This window comes from Rhincodon typus, chromosome 37 (genome assembly GCF_021869965.1).
Source record: "Rhincodon typus isolate 14 chromosome 37, sRhiTyp1.1, whole genome shotgun sequence".
In the NCBI taxonomy this organism is placed as follows: domain Eukaryota; kingdom Metazoa; phylum Chordata; class Chondrichthyes; order Orectolobiformes; family Rhincodontidae; genus Rhincodon; species Rhincodon typus.
The window spans coordinates 7,754,103-7,775,318 of NC_063368.1; the positions used below are offsets into that span (position 1 = coordinate 7,754,103).

Here is a 21,216-nt window from a genome sequence, read left to right on the forward strand (position 1 = left end):
AGCCATCTGGGAGTCAGATTCCTGCTGTTTGGATTATTTTGAACCAGGAATATGATCAATTTAGGGTTTACTTTGTTGTGTTGAGGGGGGGTGGGGCTGGTGCATTGTGTGCTTATATACTATGCATGCAACCGCCGTGCACATACAGCTTGGGATAGTCCCAGTATGCCTTACGGTTGCCAGTCAAAGTTCTAATCCTGTCCTAGCAACTGCCTTTTAACAGGTGAAATATAGTCAGTGAGACAAACTGCAAAGTTGATGCTTCACTTAATTGAAACTGTGAAAGGAATCCAGTTTAATTATCTTTTTCTTGTCCCAAATTTTGAAGGAGATTCACACCTTTTACTGGCAGGTTGTTCTGTTTCTTTGTCTCAGACTCTTGCACCTTTTAAACTGGAAAGGTGCTTTGATTTGAACGAAAGAAAGAAATTCATATTGGCAAAGGAAAATGAAAGACATCAATTCCACAAGTCAATTGTAAAATGGAACAGGTTCCACTCCAACATAATGGCACACTGTCTCTAACAGACCCAACTAGTGTAATCCTCATTCAGCAAGTTAATAGGACTTATAAGCCTTTGACAAAGTAGAAAGTTTCATTGAAAGATTGAAGGGTTTCTGCTGATTACGGTAAAGTTGTTAGATTAAACCAAGTTCCATCTCGGCATAGCAGAACTCTCTATTAAACACAAGCCGGTTATAAATGAGCAGCAGACTATATTAATAATCAGGCTGACTGTGTAATTCATTTGGAGACATGGAAGAACACGAACTTCCAATGAAAATTAGAAAGACTTCCAAGAGCATGTTTGTCTAGTTAACTACAGAGAAACCACAGATTTGTAATCACATGCTTGTCAGGCAAAAGTCAGTTCTTTTACTGGAGGGTAATAATCCCAATAGAATTTCAAAACCTGGCACAGAACAGCTACAGGTAATACTAAATAAAGAAAAGTCTCCCTCTGTTGTCTTTGGTGAGAGTTATGCAGATAAACCAAATGTAAGACTAACACATTCAGAGATAGTAAGAATTGCAGATGCTGGAGTCAGAGATAAGTGTGGAGCTGGAGGAACACAGGAAGCCAGGCAGCATCAGAGGAGCAGGAAAGTTGATGTTTCGGGTTGGGACATCAACTTTCCTGCTCCTTGGATGCTGCCTGACTTCCTGTGTTCCTCCAGCTCCACACTGTGATATGTAAGACTAACAGATAATGACCCTGGAGTTACTTCTGGGGGGAAAAAAAAAAGTATGAAACAAGAACATGTAATATTGCTTGAGGATAGGATTACTTCCTTTTGTCCTTTAATGAGACTGATGTAGGTAAAGCACATGTAATATTTCAAGGGAATAAAATCAATGTAATGAATTTAGTGAGTGAACTTCAGAAAATCATCAACCTGTATTAAAGCTTCCTTTTAATGCATTTGCTAAACCACCCATTGAACAACAGATTTAAATGCTAGGTAACCAAGCTCGCAAAGCCATTTGTGAGCCTCTGCCAGACAACAGAAAGAGGTTAAAAACCGAAAGATGCTGTAAATCAGGAACAAAAACCAAGTTGCTGGAAAAGCTCAGCAGGCCTGGCAGCATCTGTGAAGGAAAAAAACAGAAGTTCGGAGGGTCACCGGACCTGAAACGTTAGCTGTTTGTTTTTTCCTTCACAGATGCTGCCAGACCAACAGAAAGAGATTGATTATACCAAATAGCACAATTCCCTGTAATACAAAGAGTCACAGCCTGGGGCACTAGAGTTTAGGATGAATGGGCCAGAAATCAAAATAACACTTTATTCTATTTTCCGTGAAGTAGTTATGAGTCATCCCTTTATGGTGCCAGCACTATCTCATAAAATAACTCAATGAACTAAATTCCTGGCTGTGCCACTTTGTGGTTGAGATTTATCTGAGAGACAGATCGTCTTGTCCACCTAATTCTGTGTCTCTTGTGCTGCTCCATGCAATATTTGCATGAAACCTGCCAGCAATTAGACATTGGTTTCTCTAATGAATGTAGCGTTGAGTATGCTGCATTTCAGGCCTATCCTTGATGGGTGAATGTGAAAACTTAACAGGGGATTGGTGATTTAGCAAAACAAGCAAAGCCTTACAAGGAAGAAGAAAAACTTTGGCGAACAGTCTTTCAACTCGGATGCAAAAATTTACAATTATGCAGTCTATTTCTACCGCTGTAAAATCTTTTTGACATACATGCAGCAGCAGAACACAATAAATTAGTGGTTGATCAATTGACTTTTGGAGCTGATGAAATTGGAGAATATTTGGAATTTTGCCAAGCCTTACAGAAATGGGGTCTAAAGGACACACTCTGCAGTATGCAGACTTGACCAACCCAAGATGCATTGTTTCTCTTTTTCGTTGCTAACTCAGTACGGCTCCAAGTGGTGGCTCATTTTACTGGCATCCTCTTATGGGGCGGCTGGAGTTCTGTCAGTAGGCTGTTGGAGTTCACAGGCTGGAGCATTTATTCTAAAGAAATCTGAGAAGTGGGTGACGTTTCAGGATGGCACACTGGCCAATCTGGAAGGGTAAGTCTAAACCAGTGTTTTGTTATTGACGTTGCAAGGACAGTTGGCATTTTACTCCCATACATCTTTTGTATGAATTTTAATGCATCTAACAGTCTGTATAAGCTACCCATAGCTACCATTTTTCTTAGGTACTACACTTCTTTTTCTTGCACTTAGTATTTAAAGGTCAACTGACAAAGCCTAGGTTTTCACCTAATTGCGAACTGGAAGAAAAACTTAGCCATGATTAGTTTTGTATTTCAATTTGATTACTGTCTGACCCAATTTCAGTTGCCCATTTTAACCCTGATCACTCATTCTTGTTGCTTCCTACTGTTGCTACATATAGGTCAAATTTAATCTTAATGCACACTTCCTAAATGTATGACCCAAGACTATCTAGTAAGAGGTAGTATTCAAACAAATTGTCAGATGGTATCATTCGTACATTTTTGCCACTCTTGCATCTTTCTCGGGATGATTCTATTCAATTCTGCACGATAGATCCACCAGTGATTCAGGTCTCTTGATTACCTGCAGCATGCTTCAGGGCAAGAGTCCTGGAGCTTGAATTATAATCAATAGGCTAAAGTTCTGAAACGCCATCTGCATTTCTGTTGGCCCCCCCACCATAAGAATTTCATAGTTGTCTGACTGGGAAGCCCCAAGAAACCAGTTTCAAACCATTACGGCTGGTTATTGATTAGAATCCAGTGTAGTTTGTGCTGTGAGTAGATCAAGTCATCATCAAGGCATGCGATTAAGTTCCTGTTGGAACAGATGATAAAGTTTCTGTCCATAAAAGGCATGTTGATCGTGATCTATTGGGATTAAACCTATGTAATTTTCCCGATCTAGAATAAGATGTTAAATGGATTCCCGGTGCACTGTATCAGCTAGACTTCTTTGAGATTATTGCAGCCTGCGTGAGACTTGATCATTTTCAAAACAGAATGTCAATATATTTCAGTGCATTTTCAGTGGATTTATTCAGGTGTATGATCCCATTCAAAAAATCATCTCTGATTTCCACTGTTGCAACCCCAGATCCAAATATAACTAGCCAGAAGAAAAGCATTATCATATATCCTCCCATTGAGCTTTTCACGTGTTTGTTTTCAGTGGGTGGTGATTTACAGGTATTTGGGATCCATCCATTTATTATTGGCTGCAGCAACTTCTTTCCAGGAGGTGTGAAGGCAGTTGACACGATGGTCTAGATTAATGAAAAATTGATTCTGATTACCTTTGTGATCATTGCAGTAAGCATTATTGTGTACATATGCTGTTTGGAGCTGCCACCACTACCTAGCAACAGAAGGTTTCAGATTGTTTTTGATTGGCAAGGGCTTTCTAAGTTGTCAAGGACTTTCTAAATGGGTTTATTATATTAGGGTCCAAAGTGAGTTCTCTTTTTTATATTTTGCATTTCTCGTAATTTATTCAGCAATTTAGTGAAGAATTTGTTTTACCTTTCCAAACTAATGTTTTCAATTAATTCAGATTTTGTTTCTAAATTATTCTAGTCAAATTCTCCAGTATTTAAAAGAACCTCACTGAATTATGTAAAATATTAAACTCTGCATCAATTTATTGCCCACCCAAGCGGGTGTAAAATTTGTAATTTTAAACTGATATTGGGAAGAATTAGTTTACAAAAGATAATAAATTTTAGTGTAAACTGTCAAAGTGGGAGGTTAAATCCGCTTTCCACAAATGAGGCAGGGTTGGAGCAGTTTGCTGGAGATGGATTTCTGTGAATCATTTTATCTTCCTCACTAAGCTCTTTGACTTGTTGTTGAGTAGTTGAGATACTTACTGTCCAACCCTAACAAATCCTCCTTCCTTCTATAGCTTATAGAACACCCATAATGAGGCTGACTTTGTACTGAAACAAAGGGGTTGAGAAGCTTACTATTTCAGTAGCATTCAGTCTCGAGCCATGTAGCGTGCCCCAAGAAACACAGAATTTGGTGAAAACAGTTGTTGTATTTCATCAACAGAATCTGACTTCAATTTATATGCTATCATGATGAGTTCTCTTCCATGTTCAATGCAGTCTGTTCCCATTATGTTCATTAGTCTTAATATATCCAAACTTAAATGTTTATCTGATCAAGATAAAATTGAAAACAGACTTTCTTTTAAGTTGAATGATTTAACTGCCACTTTGTGGATCTGTTTTTCGTTCGCCATGATCACTTAACATTCTAATCAGAAATTGAGAAAAACTTCGTCATTTGACCTTCAAAAAGCCCTTTTGGAAGTCTCTTTAATACTTAGTGCTAGAGGCTTATCAAGCTTAATATGCAGTGTCCAAATTGCAAAAGGATTTCCCAAGGGTTTAACTGTGCTAAAGTCATGCTAGTTATATACTAAATTAACGGCAAATTTTGATCATAATTAAGCAAAGTTGATCTGAAGTGGGCTCTGCCATTTTAACCTGGGTGAAAAATCCAGGGTGTTAAATGTGAAATTCTGTTTGATAAATTGCGTATGCAAGTGGCGTATACAATAAGCCTTTACGATAAACATTACTATGACAGACCCCAGGACAGGAGAGGGAATTCTTTTGTTAAATTTGTTGATCAGACTAAATGACTGAACATCCAAGCCAGTGAACAGATTCTTTGAGTCTACTGTTAACAATTTATATAGATTGCTTATTATTTTGTTTTGGTGCTTTGAAAAGCATAATGTGACTTTCACTTGGGTTTTCTGTAAACACTTGTGTGATTGTCAAATTCTAAATTAATTTGTGCTTAACAATTTATATTCAAATTGGCATTGTAAGGAGGAAAATATTGACTGCCATTTTGCAGAACCTCATTAGCCCTGTCTTTCATGGACCTGCAAATAATTGCTGGGAGAAGTAACTGGATCACTTTTACCAGATTAATATGGTTTGCTGCTAAATGCACACAAATGTAGAATATGATAAAGTTAGCTGAGATGCAATGTTATTACAGGATTTGAATTAGCCAACCCCAGCAGAATGGGACCAATGTCACAACACATTTTTTTGGTTCCTATTGTTGTAAAATATAGAATTAAATGAGAGAAATGCTCCTTAAAGACACATTGTGATTCCTTTGTCTTTAGACTAAATTATTAATATCCTTTTTAGACATTTCAATCTCACTTTCTCTTCCTGTGCACTTTCCATTTTGTCAATTGCTTTTTAGTTTTCTACTTGATAATTAAGCAATCACTTTATCTGGATGCCATATGCTTTTTGGATTTTTTGTGTCAGACTGGTTTGTTAAAGTGTTCAGGTGTTAGCTAACTGCCAAATCCCCACCAAATTGCAATATAGTTTTTGCAGAGGTGATCTGAATTGGAGTTCAGTGATTTTTAAGATGTGGTGAATGTATCTGTTCTAAGGGAAATCTGTCATAGTAGTAAAATCCTATTACTTTTCACTTCATCATTGCATTGCATTGCCTTTTAGTTTATTCAAGTCAACAAGACATTAACAGAAACTCATGACTTGGTGTTGTATTGGCAAAATGTTTACTTTTTGCGGATGGTTTAGGGATCTTTAATTGCAACTAATTGACATCTGTTACTAACATTTTTGCAAACCCACCCCCCACTTTGGGGGGATGCATTAAAGGCTTGGATTTCCTAAGTTGCTTTCCCAGCTGTTCTGGTAGACCAGTGGAGCATTTTTTGTTTTGTTCGAGCAAACAAAAATTAATGCTACTGTGTTGTAACCTTGTAAATGTTAATTGAGTTCAAACTACTTCAAAAACCCAAAACTGCAAGAAATGCATTCTGATGCAGTTTAAATCAATAAACTCCTCAGTGGTCATCAAATGAAAAATCTTAATGACCGATATCAGAAATCCTGCCTATCTGCGCAAGCTTATTTTTGTGTGTATTTGTATAGCTGCCCTCCACAGATGTGGCTTTGATGAAGAGCTAATTAAGGAACGGACAGGAAATGGCAGTATTACAATGATGACCCACAAAAAAGGCTCAATTGAAGGCAATGTCTGACTGTTTGCAGCCTCCAAATCCTTTTGAAGACTTCTGCTTGTTAACAGTCATCGTCTTCCTTGAGACAGCAAAATGTTTGTATACAAGAATCAGTGACCATAGTCTGCAGTCAGAAGCTGAAGTTACAAACCAAGAAGAATTAATGAAGGTTGAACTACCTCATGCACCTTCAATATTATCAATTTCCCTTATTGTCTTTTATCAAAGTTGCAGTAACATCAACTTGTGCTGCTAACAATCTGAACAGTGATGCAGAAATGACTCTGCTTTATTAGGTTGCAAGATTATAAAACAATAAACTTTATGGAGAAATGTGATGTGCCTCCTGATTTCTTGATATGCAACAATATTTTTGTTAAGCTCCCACTGAAATTGGAGACAAGAACTGGGGATGGGAGGCCAAGAATAGTGCAAACATTTGTGTTATTTCCTTGGCTTCTCTGTAAGATATTCCTTTCAAAGCACTTTCTACTCGTTTTATACAACAAAGGATCGATCTTTGTGATTGTCAGCAATATTACGTTTGTTTTCTTGTTCTGCTTAATTTTTGGACATTTCACATCCAATAAGCAACTGAAATTTAGTAACAACATTGAGGACACAGGATAACAGTTCAATTTCTCAAGTCTATATACAGTCCATTGGATTTCATTCTGATTTATCTCATGTAATTACCAACTGTTCATTAACTTGCATCATGTTCTTACCATATTATTTGAGAAAAGATTGGTCTTCTACTTCACGGAGTTCCTCTGGCTCTAAAACCATTTTTTTCAACCCAGTTACGGGAAAATAGGTGTCATTAGTCAGCATTTGATTGCCTGTCCCCAGTTAAGGTAGTGATGAGCCATCATGGCAATACATTTCAGGTCAGGGTAGTGTTTGATTTGAAGGAGCTGCAAGAAGTAGCAATGTCATACGTCTCTATGTATTTCTCCAGTTAGGACAACACTGTCAAAGAAGCCTTAGGTGAGTTGGTACAGTATATCTTAATTCATAGATACTGCCAGGTATACCAATGGTCAAAGGACTCTTCCTTAATATGGTAGAGTACTGATTAAGGTGCCCTTGGGAGTTTTGAGGTCTGAGTAATGTTGGAGCTGCACTCGCCTAGACAGGTGGAGAGTATTCCATCACATTCTTGTGCTTTTGTAGGTGATGGGTTGTATTAGGGGAATACAGAGGTAAGTTATCTAAAGTACAATTCTCCACCTGATCTAGTTTTGTTTCTTAATGGTGTGGTATTTTAATCACTGACCAGCAGCTGAACTGAACCAGTCATAACCACCATAATGTTGATATTAGAGGTTTCAACAATGATAATTACCATTGACTGTTAAGGGGAGCTAGTCCAGGTTTGTTTTCTTTTGGACATAATCATTACCTAGCGTATTACTTGCCACCTAGCGTATTACTTGCCACTTACCAGCCCAAGCCTGAATTTTGACTGTGTCTTGCCTCATAGAGACACCAGACTGATTCATGGAGTTGCAAATAGCGCTGAGCATTTAGCGCTCATTGAACATCCAGTTCTAATTTTATAATGGATAAATTATTGATGATAATTTGGTTGTTGAGCTTAAACATTCCCTTGAGGAAATCCTGCAGTAATATTCTAGGACTGAGATGGTTGGCTCCAAGAACAATAACCATCTTCCCTTTATGGTAGATATGACTGCAACCAGTAAAGTGTTTTTCACCTGATGCTTATTGTATTTGATTTTATGAAAGGCTTCTTTGCCCCACACAGTCGGATGCTGCCATGAGGTCAAGCACAGTTGCCTCACCCATGGAATCTCTGGCTGTCTTACCTGTTTGTGGCACCCAAACAGCGCATCAATGAATAAATTATTGCTAAGTGCCACTTGATAGCACTTGTCAATGCCATCTTCCACTACTACTGATGACTGACAGTGGACTGTTTGACCGGTAATTGGTTTGGGATTTTTCTACATAAAACTCTTCAGTATCATATGGACAATAAATTAGAAGCAGGACTAGACCATTCAACTCCTTGAGCTGCTCTGTCATTCAATAAGATCGTGACTGATCTGATTGTAACCTCACACTTATATTCCTGCCTACCCTGATAATCTTTCACCAAAACAAAAATCTTTCAACAAAAGTCTTATCTAAAAAATATTCAAACACTTGGCTTCCATTGCCTTTTCAGGAAGACTGTTTCAAAGACTCATGCCCTCTTAGAGAAAAAAAGTTCACGTTTTAGTTTTAGTTTAAATGGATGATCCCTAATTTTTAAACAGTAACTGCTAGTTTTAGGTTCTCCCAGAAGAATCCAGTCTCAGGGCACCACACTTTAGGAAGGAAGGTGTTCGAGGAGATGCATTAAAGATGAATGAGGATGATTCCAAGGATACAGAACTACAGTTGAGTGGATAAGTTTTAGAAGCTGTTGCTGTCCTCCTAGGAAAAGAGAAAATTACATAGTGATATAGACATAGTCAAAATCACAAGACGCCTGGCCTAGATTGGGTGAAACTGTTTGCATTTTGGCAGAAGGGTCAAGAAGGCTGTCAATTTAACGTGATTTACAAAAGAAGCAATGATGACGTGGAAAACATTTTTGTGCAGTGCATCTGGAATGGTTTGCTTGAATTCAGTTGAGGCCTTCCAAAGACATTTGGATATTTATCTGAAGCAATAAACGTTTGCAGAGCTCTGGGGAAAAGGTGGGGGGAGGGACTAGGTGAATTGTTCCACCAGAGTTGGCAGAAATGTCATCAGTTGAGTGTCACCTTTGTAGGCATATAACCATTTTATGATTGTTATCTACTCAGCAGTTCTGGCTGAAAATGATTGCAGATGCTTCAACCTGGTATTTAGCTCTAACCTGCTGTGCTGCTCCATCATAGAGCTGGAGAGAGAATCCCTACAGTGTGGAAACAGGCCCTTCGGCCCAACAAGTCCACACCAACTCCCAAAGCATCCCACCCAGACCCACCACCATAACCCACCTAATCTACACATCCTTGAACAATACGGGCAATTTAGCATGGCCAATCCACCTAACCTGCACATCTTTGGACTGTGGGAGGAAACCCACGCAGACACGGGGAGAATGTGCAAACTCCACACAGGAGGGCGGAATCGAACCCAGGTCCCTGGCGCTGAGGCAGCAGTGTTAACCACTGAGCCACCATGCTGCCGATGTTTGTGGAGTCTCTGCCTCTGGTTAATTGTCTTAATTATCTACCACCATTTATGATTGGTCGTGTCAGGATCACAGAGCTTTGAGCTGAGCTGTTTGTTGCAGAATTGTATACAGCTTCTGTTTAGAATGTCTGTAATCCTATATATGGCTCTTTTAGCAGGAATGACTCAAGTATATACCTTTTGCATAATAGTTAGACTTCTGAAATGAATAATTCTGCGACAAGCAAATGTCTTGGTTTTTAGTTTAGCTCATGTTAAATGAGGTGACAGTTACGTTAGCTGGACATAAATCAACCCTTTCAGAATATGGAGTTTGTGGTGGTGATTATTACAGAACCATAGGTTTCTCCAGTAAAAACAAAATACTGCAGCTGTTGGAAATCTGAAATCTGGAGAAGCTCAACAAATCTGTCAGCATCTGTGTGGGAGAGGATCAGAGTTCATGTTTCAAGACCAGTAGGATTTCTCACTCCTTTGAAGAAGAGTCATACCAGTCTTGAGACATTAACTCTTTCTTTCTCTTTTAATGGACATTTGCCAGACCTGCTGAATTTCTCCAGAGTTCTTCGCGTTTTTCACAGGTTTATCCACCTCATCATTTGCACTATTTCTGCGAAAACTGAGAGAAATTCATGTACCATGCTTGGAGCTAGTTTATGTATTGACTTTTTAATTAATGCGGGTAGATGTTAAATTACTGCATGTTATTTAAAACTTATTGAATGGTTTAATTTGATTTTAGTGTTGTTGCATGTACCTAATTACAGTGAAAAGTTTGTTTTTTTTTTTGTTCCGTGACCAGTACAGGCAGATCATGACATATAGATCATAGGGTGTTTAGACAGAGCAAGGCATGCAAGGTTACAGCTGCACAGGAGGTGCTCAAAAGCAAGATCATCATTAGATTTGAAATTGGAGGTTCATTCAGTAGTCTAATAACAGAAGGGAAGAAGCTGTTCTTGAACTGTTGGTATGTATGTTCAAACTTCTGTATTTTCTGCCTGGTGCAGGAGGTTGGAAGTGTAATACTGTGGTTGGAGGGGTCTTTGGCAGCCTTTCTGTGGCAACAAGAAGTGTAAATGGAATCCGTGGATGAGACGTTGGCTTCCATGATTGTCTGGGCTGTGTATGCAACTTTCTGTAGTAACAGGCTGAAGATGCTGAGTGGCCTACTCTTAACAATGAAGTGTTATACAATGTGATAGAACTCCATTATGTGGAAACTAAGCAGCTTTGTTAATGTGCATTTAGAAAAAATACTTGGCATACAATGCACTGTTCTTATTCATGCCTGATCTGCCAAACTCGATGTGAATGATTTTTACACACAGCTTCAGCATATATAAATGAAGGTGGGTAATGAATATTTCAGATGGCACTACTTTACTAGCAACTAAGGTTGTGTCATACATCATTAGAATACCCTTAGTCTTCAACTGTGGAAAAATACCAAGGGCTGATCTCGCTGCAGATGATAACAATAAGACTTTGCCCTCCGAATTGTAGAAACAGAGAGGGCTAATTTTCTATCTGATGAGCTGTGGTTTAAGTTCCTGTTCTGTGCCATTATTTAAATTGTACTTTACAATGAATTGGCCTTTCTTCTCCAAATAAAGATTTCATTTTACTGAGACTAGCGAGCGGTATTGTTCCACAGAACTATCTGGATGTTCTAAATTAACAAAATAAGTGTTTTTATGCTGCTAATTGAATGGGAACAGTTCTAAGATTACTGCAATGAAATAGCTTTGAGATTTTTAATTATCCCAGACAGTTAACAGTTTATGTGGAAATGTCTGCATCTAATTTTGTAATGTTTAATATTGAGAACCATCAAGTAGTAGAAGAAATGATTGCAAACTGATAAGTAGTTGAATTTTAATCTCAAACCTGACTTATCCGTGGTTTTTTTTAAATGGATTGTGAGATAGCTAGAATTAGTTTTCTCTCTTGTTCAGTCTCTAATTAATTAGTATTAACAGATTAGTAGAGTTCAAATTGCCAATACTTCAGAAAAGTTGACTTTCTTTGACAGTTGTACATCCCTAACTGTCCTTATGAAGGTAAACTGCTGCCTCATAATATGTGGTATAGGTACACCCACACTTTAACAGTTCCAGGTTTCTGACCCAATAACAGTGAAAGAACAGCAGTACAGTTCAAAATTAGCGTCGTGTTTGAATTGGAGCAGTGCTTGCAGTCATGTTGCATCCACGTGTGTAGTGCCCTCACTCTTTTATAGCTGATAAAGATCATGATATTTGAAGATGCTGTCAAACAAGCCTTGGCAAGTTGTTGCAGTGCATCTTGTAGATGGTGGTTGGGGTGGAAATCAAGCAGGGCTGCTTCATTCTGGATGATAATGACCATCAGACTGTGCCTTAGAGATTGTGCCGATAAACTGCTGAGTTTAACTCCTTAGAGGGTGTTGTGATATTGAGAACATGTAAGTACTTTGTTCATTTTGGCACATCTCTCCTTATTCTATTCTATTCTATTTAATTTAGACTCCAACCATCTCCACACCTCAGCAACCATCTGGACCGCAGTCTGCACAACCTGTGTCACCCAGCAAATCCAACAACCCTTCTCTTGGTGCTTCTGGTAGTGTGCCACCTCGCAGGTAAGGAGGCTCTAAACAAAATGTTTTGGACAAGTTCTTATTCCATACCGTTTGCTGAGAGCAGTCTCAGTCCCTTGAAACTTGGATGTTGTGTGCCAGGCTACATGATTTGTGTCCTCTCGGATAACTCAGCAGGCTAAACCTATAGCTGCAGTTCTTTACACAGAGGGAACAAGTGTGGCTGTGAGGAGAGGAATGTGTTTGAACCAGAGTTCTGCCTGCCCTTGCTTTCATTGCTTCTCTGCACATTTCAATTTGGTACAGGTCTTGGGTACCACTTAAAATAGAAAAACTTTCGAATACCTGACAACTGCACAAACTACACTAAGGAAAGGAACTTCGGAAAGTGTAAATTGGAAAGCGATTCACTCCAAGATCAGCAGTACAAAATGTTAGTAACTGTAAGAACGTTGATTGATTCGTGTAGGTGCAGTAGAATATTTTCACCAGCTGCAGTAATTGTGCCACTGTTGAAAGTGTAAATTTGAATGCACAGGGCAGCCTGCCATGATACAAATCCCTATATTAACCCCTCACGAAGCCTTGTTTCAGTAGATATTGATGGATTGGTTGTCAGTAGGCTTGAGTGTGTTTTGAACCTTGGAAAAAAAGTAAGGAAAGGTGCAACAAAACCATTCTCTCTAAATTTAAGAGATTGGAGCATGATAAAAAGCTCTGCGTCAAGAGATTGAGGAGAATATAAAAATCAAAGGCCAGACTCTTAATTATTGCCCAGCTAAAGTGTAATGGCGATAGAAGTCTTGGCACAAATATGCACCTATGTTAGATAGTGAAACAGCATGGGAACGAGCAGTGAGCTCCCTTTTGAGGTAACCTGTTGAATTTTATAGACTTGATGCTCATCTCCTATAAGTAGAGTGCTCAGTAAGGTATTTCAATACAATGGAGCATCAAATCAGCCCATCACCACCACCATCAGACTATTCTTGATCATCTATAAAATGATGGAAAGAGTCATTAACAGTGTTATCAGCATGACTTGTTTTGCAAAAACCTGCTCACTAGCATCTCACTAGGACCATTCATCTCCTGGCCTCAGTAGAGCCTTGGTTCAAACATGGACAAAATAACTGTACACCAGAGGTGAGGTGACATTGACTGCCCTTAACAGTTGGCTAGGAGTGAAATCAAGGGCTCCTAGCAATGGAAATCAGGGGAAGATATTTCTGCTGATTTGGAGTCATACCTAGCACAATGGAAGATGGTTTTGTTTGTTCAATGTCAGTTATCTCGGATCCAGGACATCTCAACAGGAGTTCCTTAGGATAGTATCCTAGGCCTGACTATCTTCAGCTGCTCCATCACAAGATCTGAAATGTTTGTGCAGTCAGCAGTATTTAGCACCATTTGAACTCCTTGGGTATAAAGCAGCAACCAGTGTCCAAATGCGACAAGACCTGGACAATATCCAGATTTAGACTGACCAGTGGTAAATAAAATTCATGCCACAGAAGTCTCAGGTGATGGCCATCTCTAACAAGAGATAATCTAATCCCATGTGCCCCATGGCATAGTCACAGTCATACAATATGGAAACAGACCCTTTGGTCCAACCAGTCCATGCCAATCACAATCCCAAACTAAACTAGTCCAACCTGCCTGCTTCTGGCCCATATCTCTCCAAACCTGAACTGGACTAGCTGTATAAATATTGCAGCTAGAAGATCAGGTCAGAGGCTAGGAATCCTGTAGTTAGCAACTCACCACCTCGTACCCATTCTTCTGGATGAGTGTGGCACCTACAACAAGAAGCATCACCCATCAAACATTCAATCCCTCCTCCACTCACACTCAGTAGCAGCTGTATGCACCATCTACAAAATGAACTGCAGAAGTTCCCCAAGGTTCCTTAGACAGCATCTTCCAAACTACTACCACTACCATGTAGAAGGACAAAGATATGTGGGAACACCACCATCTGCAGGTACCCCTCCAAGTCGCACATCATCCAGACTTATAAATCTATTGCCATTCCTTCAGTATTACTGGGTCTGAATTCAAGAACTCCATTCCTAACAGCACTGTGGGTGTGCCTACACCAAATGGACTGCAGCAGTTCAAGATGGCAGCCAACCTCTTCTTTTCAAGGGCAGTAAATACTCGATCTAGCCAGCAAAGTACACATCCCAGATAAATTTTTAGAAGTTTGCTTTATATGATGCTTTAAAGCTGCAGTATTTTGTAAAATCTTTATTTGAAATTTTGGTTGAGAATCCACAATTCCAGAATGGAATTTTAACTTCTCCGCTAACATTTAAACAAATTGAAACAACAATATTAAATGTTGAACTTCAGCCTCTTGGGGTGGGTGGGTTGGGGGTGTTGTGGTTATTAGTGAAATTTATATTTGCTCATTTTAGAAAAATTCAGTAAAACTTGGAAGAGATGTTGTGGTCTCATCAAAAGACCATGTTTAACCAAATTATTGAAGTTCTCTGAAGGAGTAATATGCTATGGATAAAGAGCCTGTAGATGAATTGTACTTGGAATTTCCAGAAGACATTTAATAAGGTGCCACAAAGATTATTGCAAAAAATAAGCACATGGTGTGATGGGTAACCATATTGGCATAGATGGGTGATTGGCTGGCAGTGAAAGAAAGCCTAAATGTATTTTTATCAGATTCCAGGATTTAGTGAGTGGAATCCCACAAGTGTCTCTGCTGGAGCCTCCGCTTTTTATAGTTTGTTCAATAACTTAGATGAGGGCAATGAAGGCATGATGGCTAAATTCACAGACAACACCTAGATAGGTAGGAAGGTATGCTGTGAAAAAGGCATAAGGATGTTGTAAGCAGGTATAGATTGACTGAGGAAAACGTCTGGCACATAGTGTATAATGTGGGGAAATGTGAAGATGTTTACTTTGACAGGAAGATTAAAACAGTATTACTTAAATGGAGAAAAACATCATAATTTGGAGGTGCAGAGGAAATCGGGTGTTCTGCTGCATGAGTCATGAAGTTAATATTCAGTTAAAGCACATGCTAATAGATTATCCTCTTTATTATGAGAGGAATTGAACATATAAAAATAAGGATATTGTGCTTCAGCTATATATTGCATTGGTGAGACTATTTTGAAGACTGCTGTTTTGATCTGTTTATATCTGGAGGGATGTAAATACATTGAGGCAGTTCAAAGGAGGTTTACTGGATTGTTACCTGGAACGAGTGGATTTGTCTTGGCAAGATAGGGTGAGGTTCAGAAGAGTGAGGGGTGATTTGATTCAAGTGCAGAATATCCTGAATGGTCTTGACAGAGTGGGTCAGTCCAGAACTAAGGAACATTGTTTTTAATATTTGGGGGTCACACTTTCAGAAGAGAGTTGAGTAACTTTTATTTTCCTATCTGCCTGAGAAGGTCACAGCAGTCAGGTCATTGAGTATTTTTAAGACTGAGATGGTTAGATGTTTGCTAGGTAGGGAAATCGAGGGTTATCGTATGTGGAAGAATAAGAATGTGGAACTTGAACCACAGACCAATTAACCATGATTTTATTGAAACGTGGAGCAGCCTTGAGTGCCACATGGCTTACTTCTGCTCCTGTCTCACATTTGCATCATATATACTTACTCAGCATTTCAGGGAAATTTTATTTTCAATTTGTACACCGAAGGTTTTTTGATTTATTTTATGGAATGTGGACTTAGCTGATACCCATTGCCGATTGCCCTTGAACTTAATTTCAGAGGGTGTTTTAAGAGTCATTGACATTACTGTGTCTGGAGTCACATGTAGGTTAGACCAGATAAGAATAGATTTATTTCATTAAGAACTTGGTTAATTGTGCAAATCCATCTGGGTCGCCAGTGATGGTTTCATGGTTGTCATAACTGAGCCTTTTAATTCCAAATTTTATTGATGGAATTTTAAATTACACCAGCTGCCACAATGCCAACTGAACTCATCCTCAGAACATTAACCTGGGTCTCTGGATTGGCAATCCAATGATATGAACATCATACCACTATCTCTACACTGGGAAGCTGTAATAATGCATACCTTCTATTTTGAAAAGAAACTATATTTCTACTACCATCTTTCAGCTAATGCCCTTCCATGGTAATTAAGAATGCATCAAACAGATAAGCAAATGTTCTCAAATTTCCCTTTTGAAATGGGAGACTGTTCTTCATCAAGTCTTGCATTCTGTTAAAGTCATTGATCAAATGGACTGACTTTAAGCCATATTAACATTATAAATTCATTTTATAATTACTGCATGAATCTCCAGTTTACTTTGTAAGAATAAGGAAATTTAGGTACACAGAGATTATTTTACCAGTTGCCCTAATTATGATCCCAGTTGATAGTGATGATTGAGTGACTCTGACTTGATAGACCATGATTTTTTTTTTTTTTTTTCTTTTTGCAATTTGGCTAAATTAAAGTTATTTTGAGAGAAAACGGGGAACCCGCAAGAGCAGTGAACATGTAAATTTCTCAGCTGCAAAGTGTTTGAGGCCAAAACATTGATTTCAAGAAGGCGGTAGGTATAATTTTTAAGACTAAATGGCTCAAAGGATGTGGGGGTAAAAGTGGAAAAGGCTGTGGAGTTGGATGATCAACCATAATCATTGAAAGATGGAGCAGGCTTGAAGGGCTGGATGGCCTGCTCCTGTTGTTCTGTTTGTTACTCTGGTGGGCAGCCACTGGTAGCCTTGTGGAAAACTGTTCACTGTGTTTGAAACAAAAGAACGAGAGTTTGTTATACCAGAAAATGGAAAAATAACCTGTATATTAGATACTTAAAAGTCTCCTTTTAACAGCAAAATGTAAGATTCCACCCCCCCACCCAGGAAATATCCTTGGCAAATATCAGCCCGAGTGAAGTATAATTATCTTCTTTTTTTATTATAACTGAAGAGGTCACAAGTTTCCCTTGAGACAACTTTCTGCACAATCCCCAGATGTCATTCTCCAAGTCTCCCTGAGGCACATGGAAAAGTTAATTTCCTGATTTTTCTGGTTCTGGCAACTTTTGAAGCTGCTAATCTGCGCAACTGGTATGAGCCTTTTTCTTCCGAACTTCTGGTATCTGGTCCTGCACTCTGGGTTTTGAAAGCTCAATTTAGTAAACACACCATTTATTTCACTAGGTAGCCTATCTAGTCATTTAAGTCCCATGGTTTCTTGGAAATGCTGATTGAATGCCTGCTTGAAGACTTTTGGCAGTCAGGAATTAGCTCCACAGAACTGAGAACCAAAAAAACCATTTGCTTCCACTTTATAGCCAAGTTCCCAATTAATAAAAATATATTCTAAACTCGTTTCATACCCTGGTGCCAGCTTTATCTGTCTCTACTACCATTTTTCTGCGTTTCACCCACATTGTTTAAAGCTTCCTTTTAAATACTTTATTTGCCTTCAATATGCACTCAACTTTAGTCGCTAATTGGCTGAACCTTCCATTCAGTCTCCCTTTTTATGCTTCTAGCACTGATTTTCAATTTGTGGCTCCTTGTTGCTGACTAATTCAATAACCGAAATCTGTTAGGAATCTCTGAGTTCTCCCTTCCAGCCCCCCACTTAACTATAAATCATCTCTGCTCCGTAGTGGTTTCAATTTCTGGTTATTTAGGAAAATGGGTTTTTTTTTTTTGTTCTGCTCCAAGCAATCATCCAAGCTTTATTTCTTATGAGAGAAACTTTGAGATAATCAGCAATCAACAAAAAAGGAGGATATAACATCTTTGGGAAATCTTAGTTGCCTGATATTGGTAGGTTGTTGTGAGATTTCTGTATCCAATTTCTGTTTCAGTGGAACAGTAAGGCAGATGCTGGACTTGCGAAGAAATATGGCAGATAGTGTAGCATCAGGACAACAATCTGCAAACTCAAGTAGTACAGGTATGTATTAAAAAATCTATCTGATTCAATTAATGAGTTTCAACAGCATTTTTAACTGTATTAAGTCAAGCTCTTCATTTAATGAAAATATTGTTGCCACAGCTCAAACTGCTAAGTGAGCACAATACATGTGGCTTTTTGAAATATCCAGCTCATGGGGATTAAATTCCATATTGCATAATTGGAGGGAATATTTTTAATAAATATTGTTTCTAGAGGAGCTTCACATTTTGCATCATCACGTTATCTTTGTACCAGCTGCTTGATTCCTGTAGCTATTTGCTTTCCAACTTGCTCAACATGATTTCATAGAGTCTTACGACATTGAAACAGACCCTTCACTCCAACTCGTCCACGTCGACCATGATCCCAAACTAAACTAGTCCGACTTGCCTGTGTTTGGCCTACATCCTTCCAAAACTTTCCTTTTCATTTACTTATCCAAATGTCTTTTAAATGTTGTAACTGTGCCTGCATCTACCACTTCCTCTGGCAGCTCGTTCCCCACACACACACCAGTGTTTTTTCATTTTAAAAAAAAAAAGTTGTCTCACCTGTCCTTTAAACTTTCTCCTCTCACTTTAAAAATATGCCCCCTAGCTTTAAACTCCCTCACCCTAGGGAAAAGACCTTTGCAATTCACCATATGTACGCCCTTCATGATTTTATAAACCCCTGAGGTCACTCCTCAACCTCCTACGCTCCATTGAAAAAAATCCTAGCCTATCTAGCTATTTTTATAATCAAACCCATTCTTCCCGGCAACATCCTGGTATACCTTTCTGAACCCTGTCCAATTTAATATTCTTCTGGACGCAGGGTGACCAGAACTGTACACAGTAGTCCAGAAGAGGCCTCGCCAAAGTCCTGTACACCCTCAACATAATGTTCCAGCTCCCACATGCAGAAGTCTAAGCAGTGAAGGCAAGCATGTTAAATACTGCCTTAACTACCCTGTCTACATGTGACGCAAATTTCAAAGAATTACATACCTGAACCTTAGGTTCTCTATTCTACAACACTACCCAGGGCCCTACCATTACTTGTACAAGTCCTGTTCTTGTTTCTTTTACCAAACTGCAGCGCCTTGCATTTATCCAATTTAAACTCCATCTGCTGCTCCTCAGCCCATTGACCCAATTGATCACAATCGCTTTGTAAACTTAAATAACTTTCTTCATTTTCCACTGTACTACCAATTTTGGTGTAATATGCGAATTTGCTAACCATACCTATTCTCGTCCAAATCATTTATAAATAATGACAAACAAAAGTGGACCCAGTACCAATCCCTTGGAACACTACTCCAGTCCGAAAAACAACCCCCCTCCACCACCACCCTCTGTCTCCTACCGTTAAACCACTTTTAGATCCAATTGGCAAGCTCACCCTGAATCCCATGTGACCTACCTTTACTAATTAGTCTACCAACTGGAACTTTGGGCTTTACTAATTAAACTTTTACTAATTTTAATCTCTTCCATTTGAGCAAGGGCTTGAATATTTGTAGATGTGCCACTCTGAGAAAAGGAGTGAATAACTGAAAGCCTCAAGACTATTGCTGTAAATCCCCAAACTGCCAATTTTTGTTTAATTGAGGACTATATAAGTGCAATTAAATTCCCATTAACAGCCTATTCATTTCATTTTTTTCTTTAGGCAGTCATCCAAGTGGGAGATTAAGCTGCTGTTGCCTGCATGTTTACCAAAACATAATCTAATGTATTGTCAGGCAATTATCTATATCTGTTAGATCTATCAACATTTAAAACTTTAGTTTGCCAGTTCCAATGATTCCATTTCCAACTGATGTGGAATAGTGACATAGCTTACCTCATTTTTTTCGCATCTGGTGGAAAAATCTCCTGATGCCTAGTAGAGCCTCAGTGCATTGCTGCATCAATAGATTTATATCCTGTATGCTCTTTTATATAGCAGGTTGAGCTACAGAGCTAAACTGACTCTGTTCTATTAAACTCTTTAACGTTAATATTGAAGGCAGTCACAGCTGTGTGAGACTTGCCTGACCTTTTTGACTACCATCCATTATGAAAGCATGATTGGGTTCCAAATTGAAGCTTGGGGTAGATGGTGGAGTGCAAAAAATAAGATTTGTCTGCAAATTCTGATTGGAGGATGTTTTGCTGTTGCAGGTATTACTAACTTCACACCACCTCAGGTAGTTGGCGGACAGACTAAACCTCAGAGTGCAGGGACATCTGGTGCTGTGGTCACTCCTGTGCTGCCAGCAACTGCAGCAGTAGTGGGAAACAATCAGTCACTGCCAACCTCTGGCAGTAACCAGCCTATGCCAGTATCTCTTCAATCAGTGCCAGTATTGCTTACAGTTCCGGTGGCAATGTCTTCCCAGCCTCAAATTCTTCAGGCTTCAGCAAGTAGTTTGATGACGAACCAGCAACCTGGAATTGAGTTCTTGCCTGTTCAGTCCCAACCCATGCTTAACAACCTCTCCAAACCACTCGCATCGCAGGCATCGGCAAATGTAGCAAAAGCAACTGGTGCTGGTCCTTCGTTGCCAAGCCCTGGAGTCCAAAGGAAGTCCCCTGGAAGTATGGGCTCAGTACAGATAAGTAATGCTGCTTCCAGTCAGACGACTACTGTGACTAGTACTCAGTCTACTCTTTCACCTCAGATTTCCCGGACAGCACAACCATCTTTGGGTACCCCAGGACATTTTAGCCCTCCTCATACTAGGCCATCAATACAGCCAAGGCCTTCGCAGACTTACAGCCAGGGCCAAGTCTCTGGATCATCAAATCAGTCATTAACCGTCACTTCAGACTGCACCAGTGCAGGAACGTCCAGATCAGGTGAGTGAACTATTTATTATGTGCAACCGTGTGCATTCAAACTGAATTGTTTGTTTAGCTAGGTTTGTGATTAATTTTGCACATAATCCAGAGATTAAACATGTTAGTGTTATTGCTGGCTACCTTTCTTCATCAAAATCTGTACATGCTGGTTGTGGGGCATTGAATTTGATTTATGAAAGGTC

The 21,216-nt window shown here is 39.1% G+C and overlaps 1 protein-coding gene across 2 annotated transcripts in view; it reads left to right on the forward strand.

Moving 5' to 3' along the window:
• The window catches only part of LOC109916227 (activating transcription factor 7-interacting protein 1-like), a 104,838-nt gene that overhangs the window by 40,996 nt on the left and 42,626 nt on the right, over positions 1–21,216 (forward strand). For both annotated transcript variants that reach the window (XM_048617310.1, XM_048617309.1), the window contains 3 exons: positions 12,212–12,327; positions 18,112–18,200; positions 20,354–21,031. In XM_048617310.1, the coding sequence (XP_048473267.1) occupies positions 12,212–12,327; positions 18,112–18,200; positions 20,354–21,031 (883 nt within the window). The remainder of the gene's footprint in view (positions 1–12,211; positions 12,328–18,111; positions 18,201–20,353; positions 21,032–21,216) is intronic.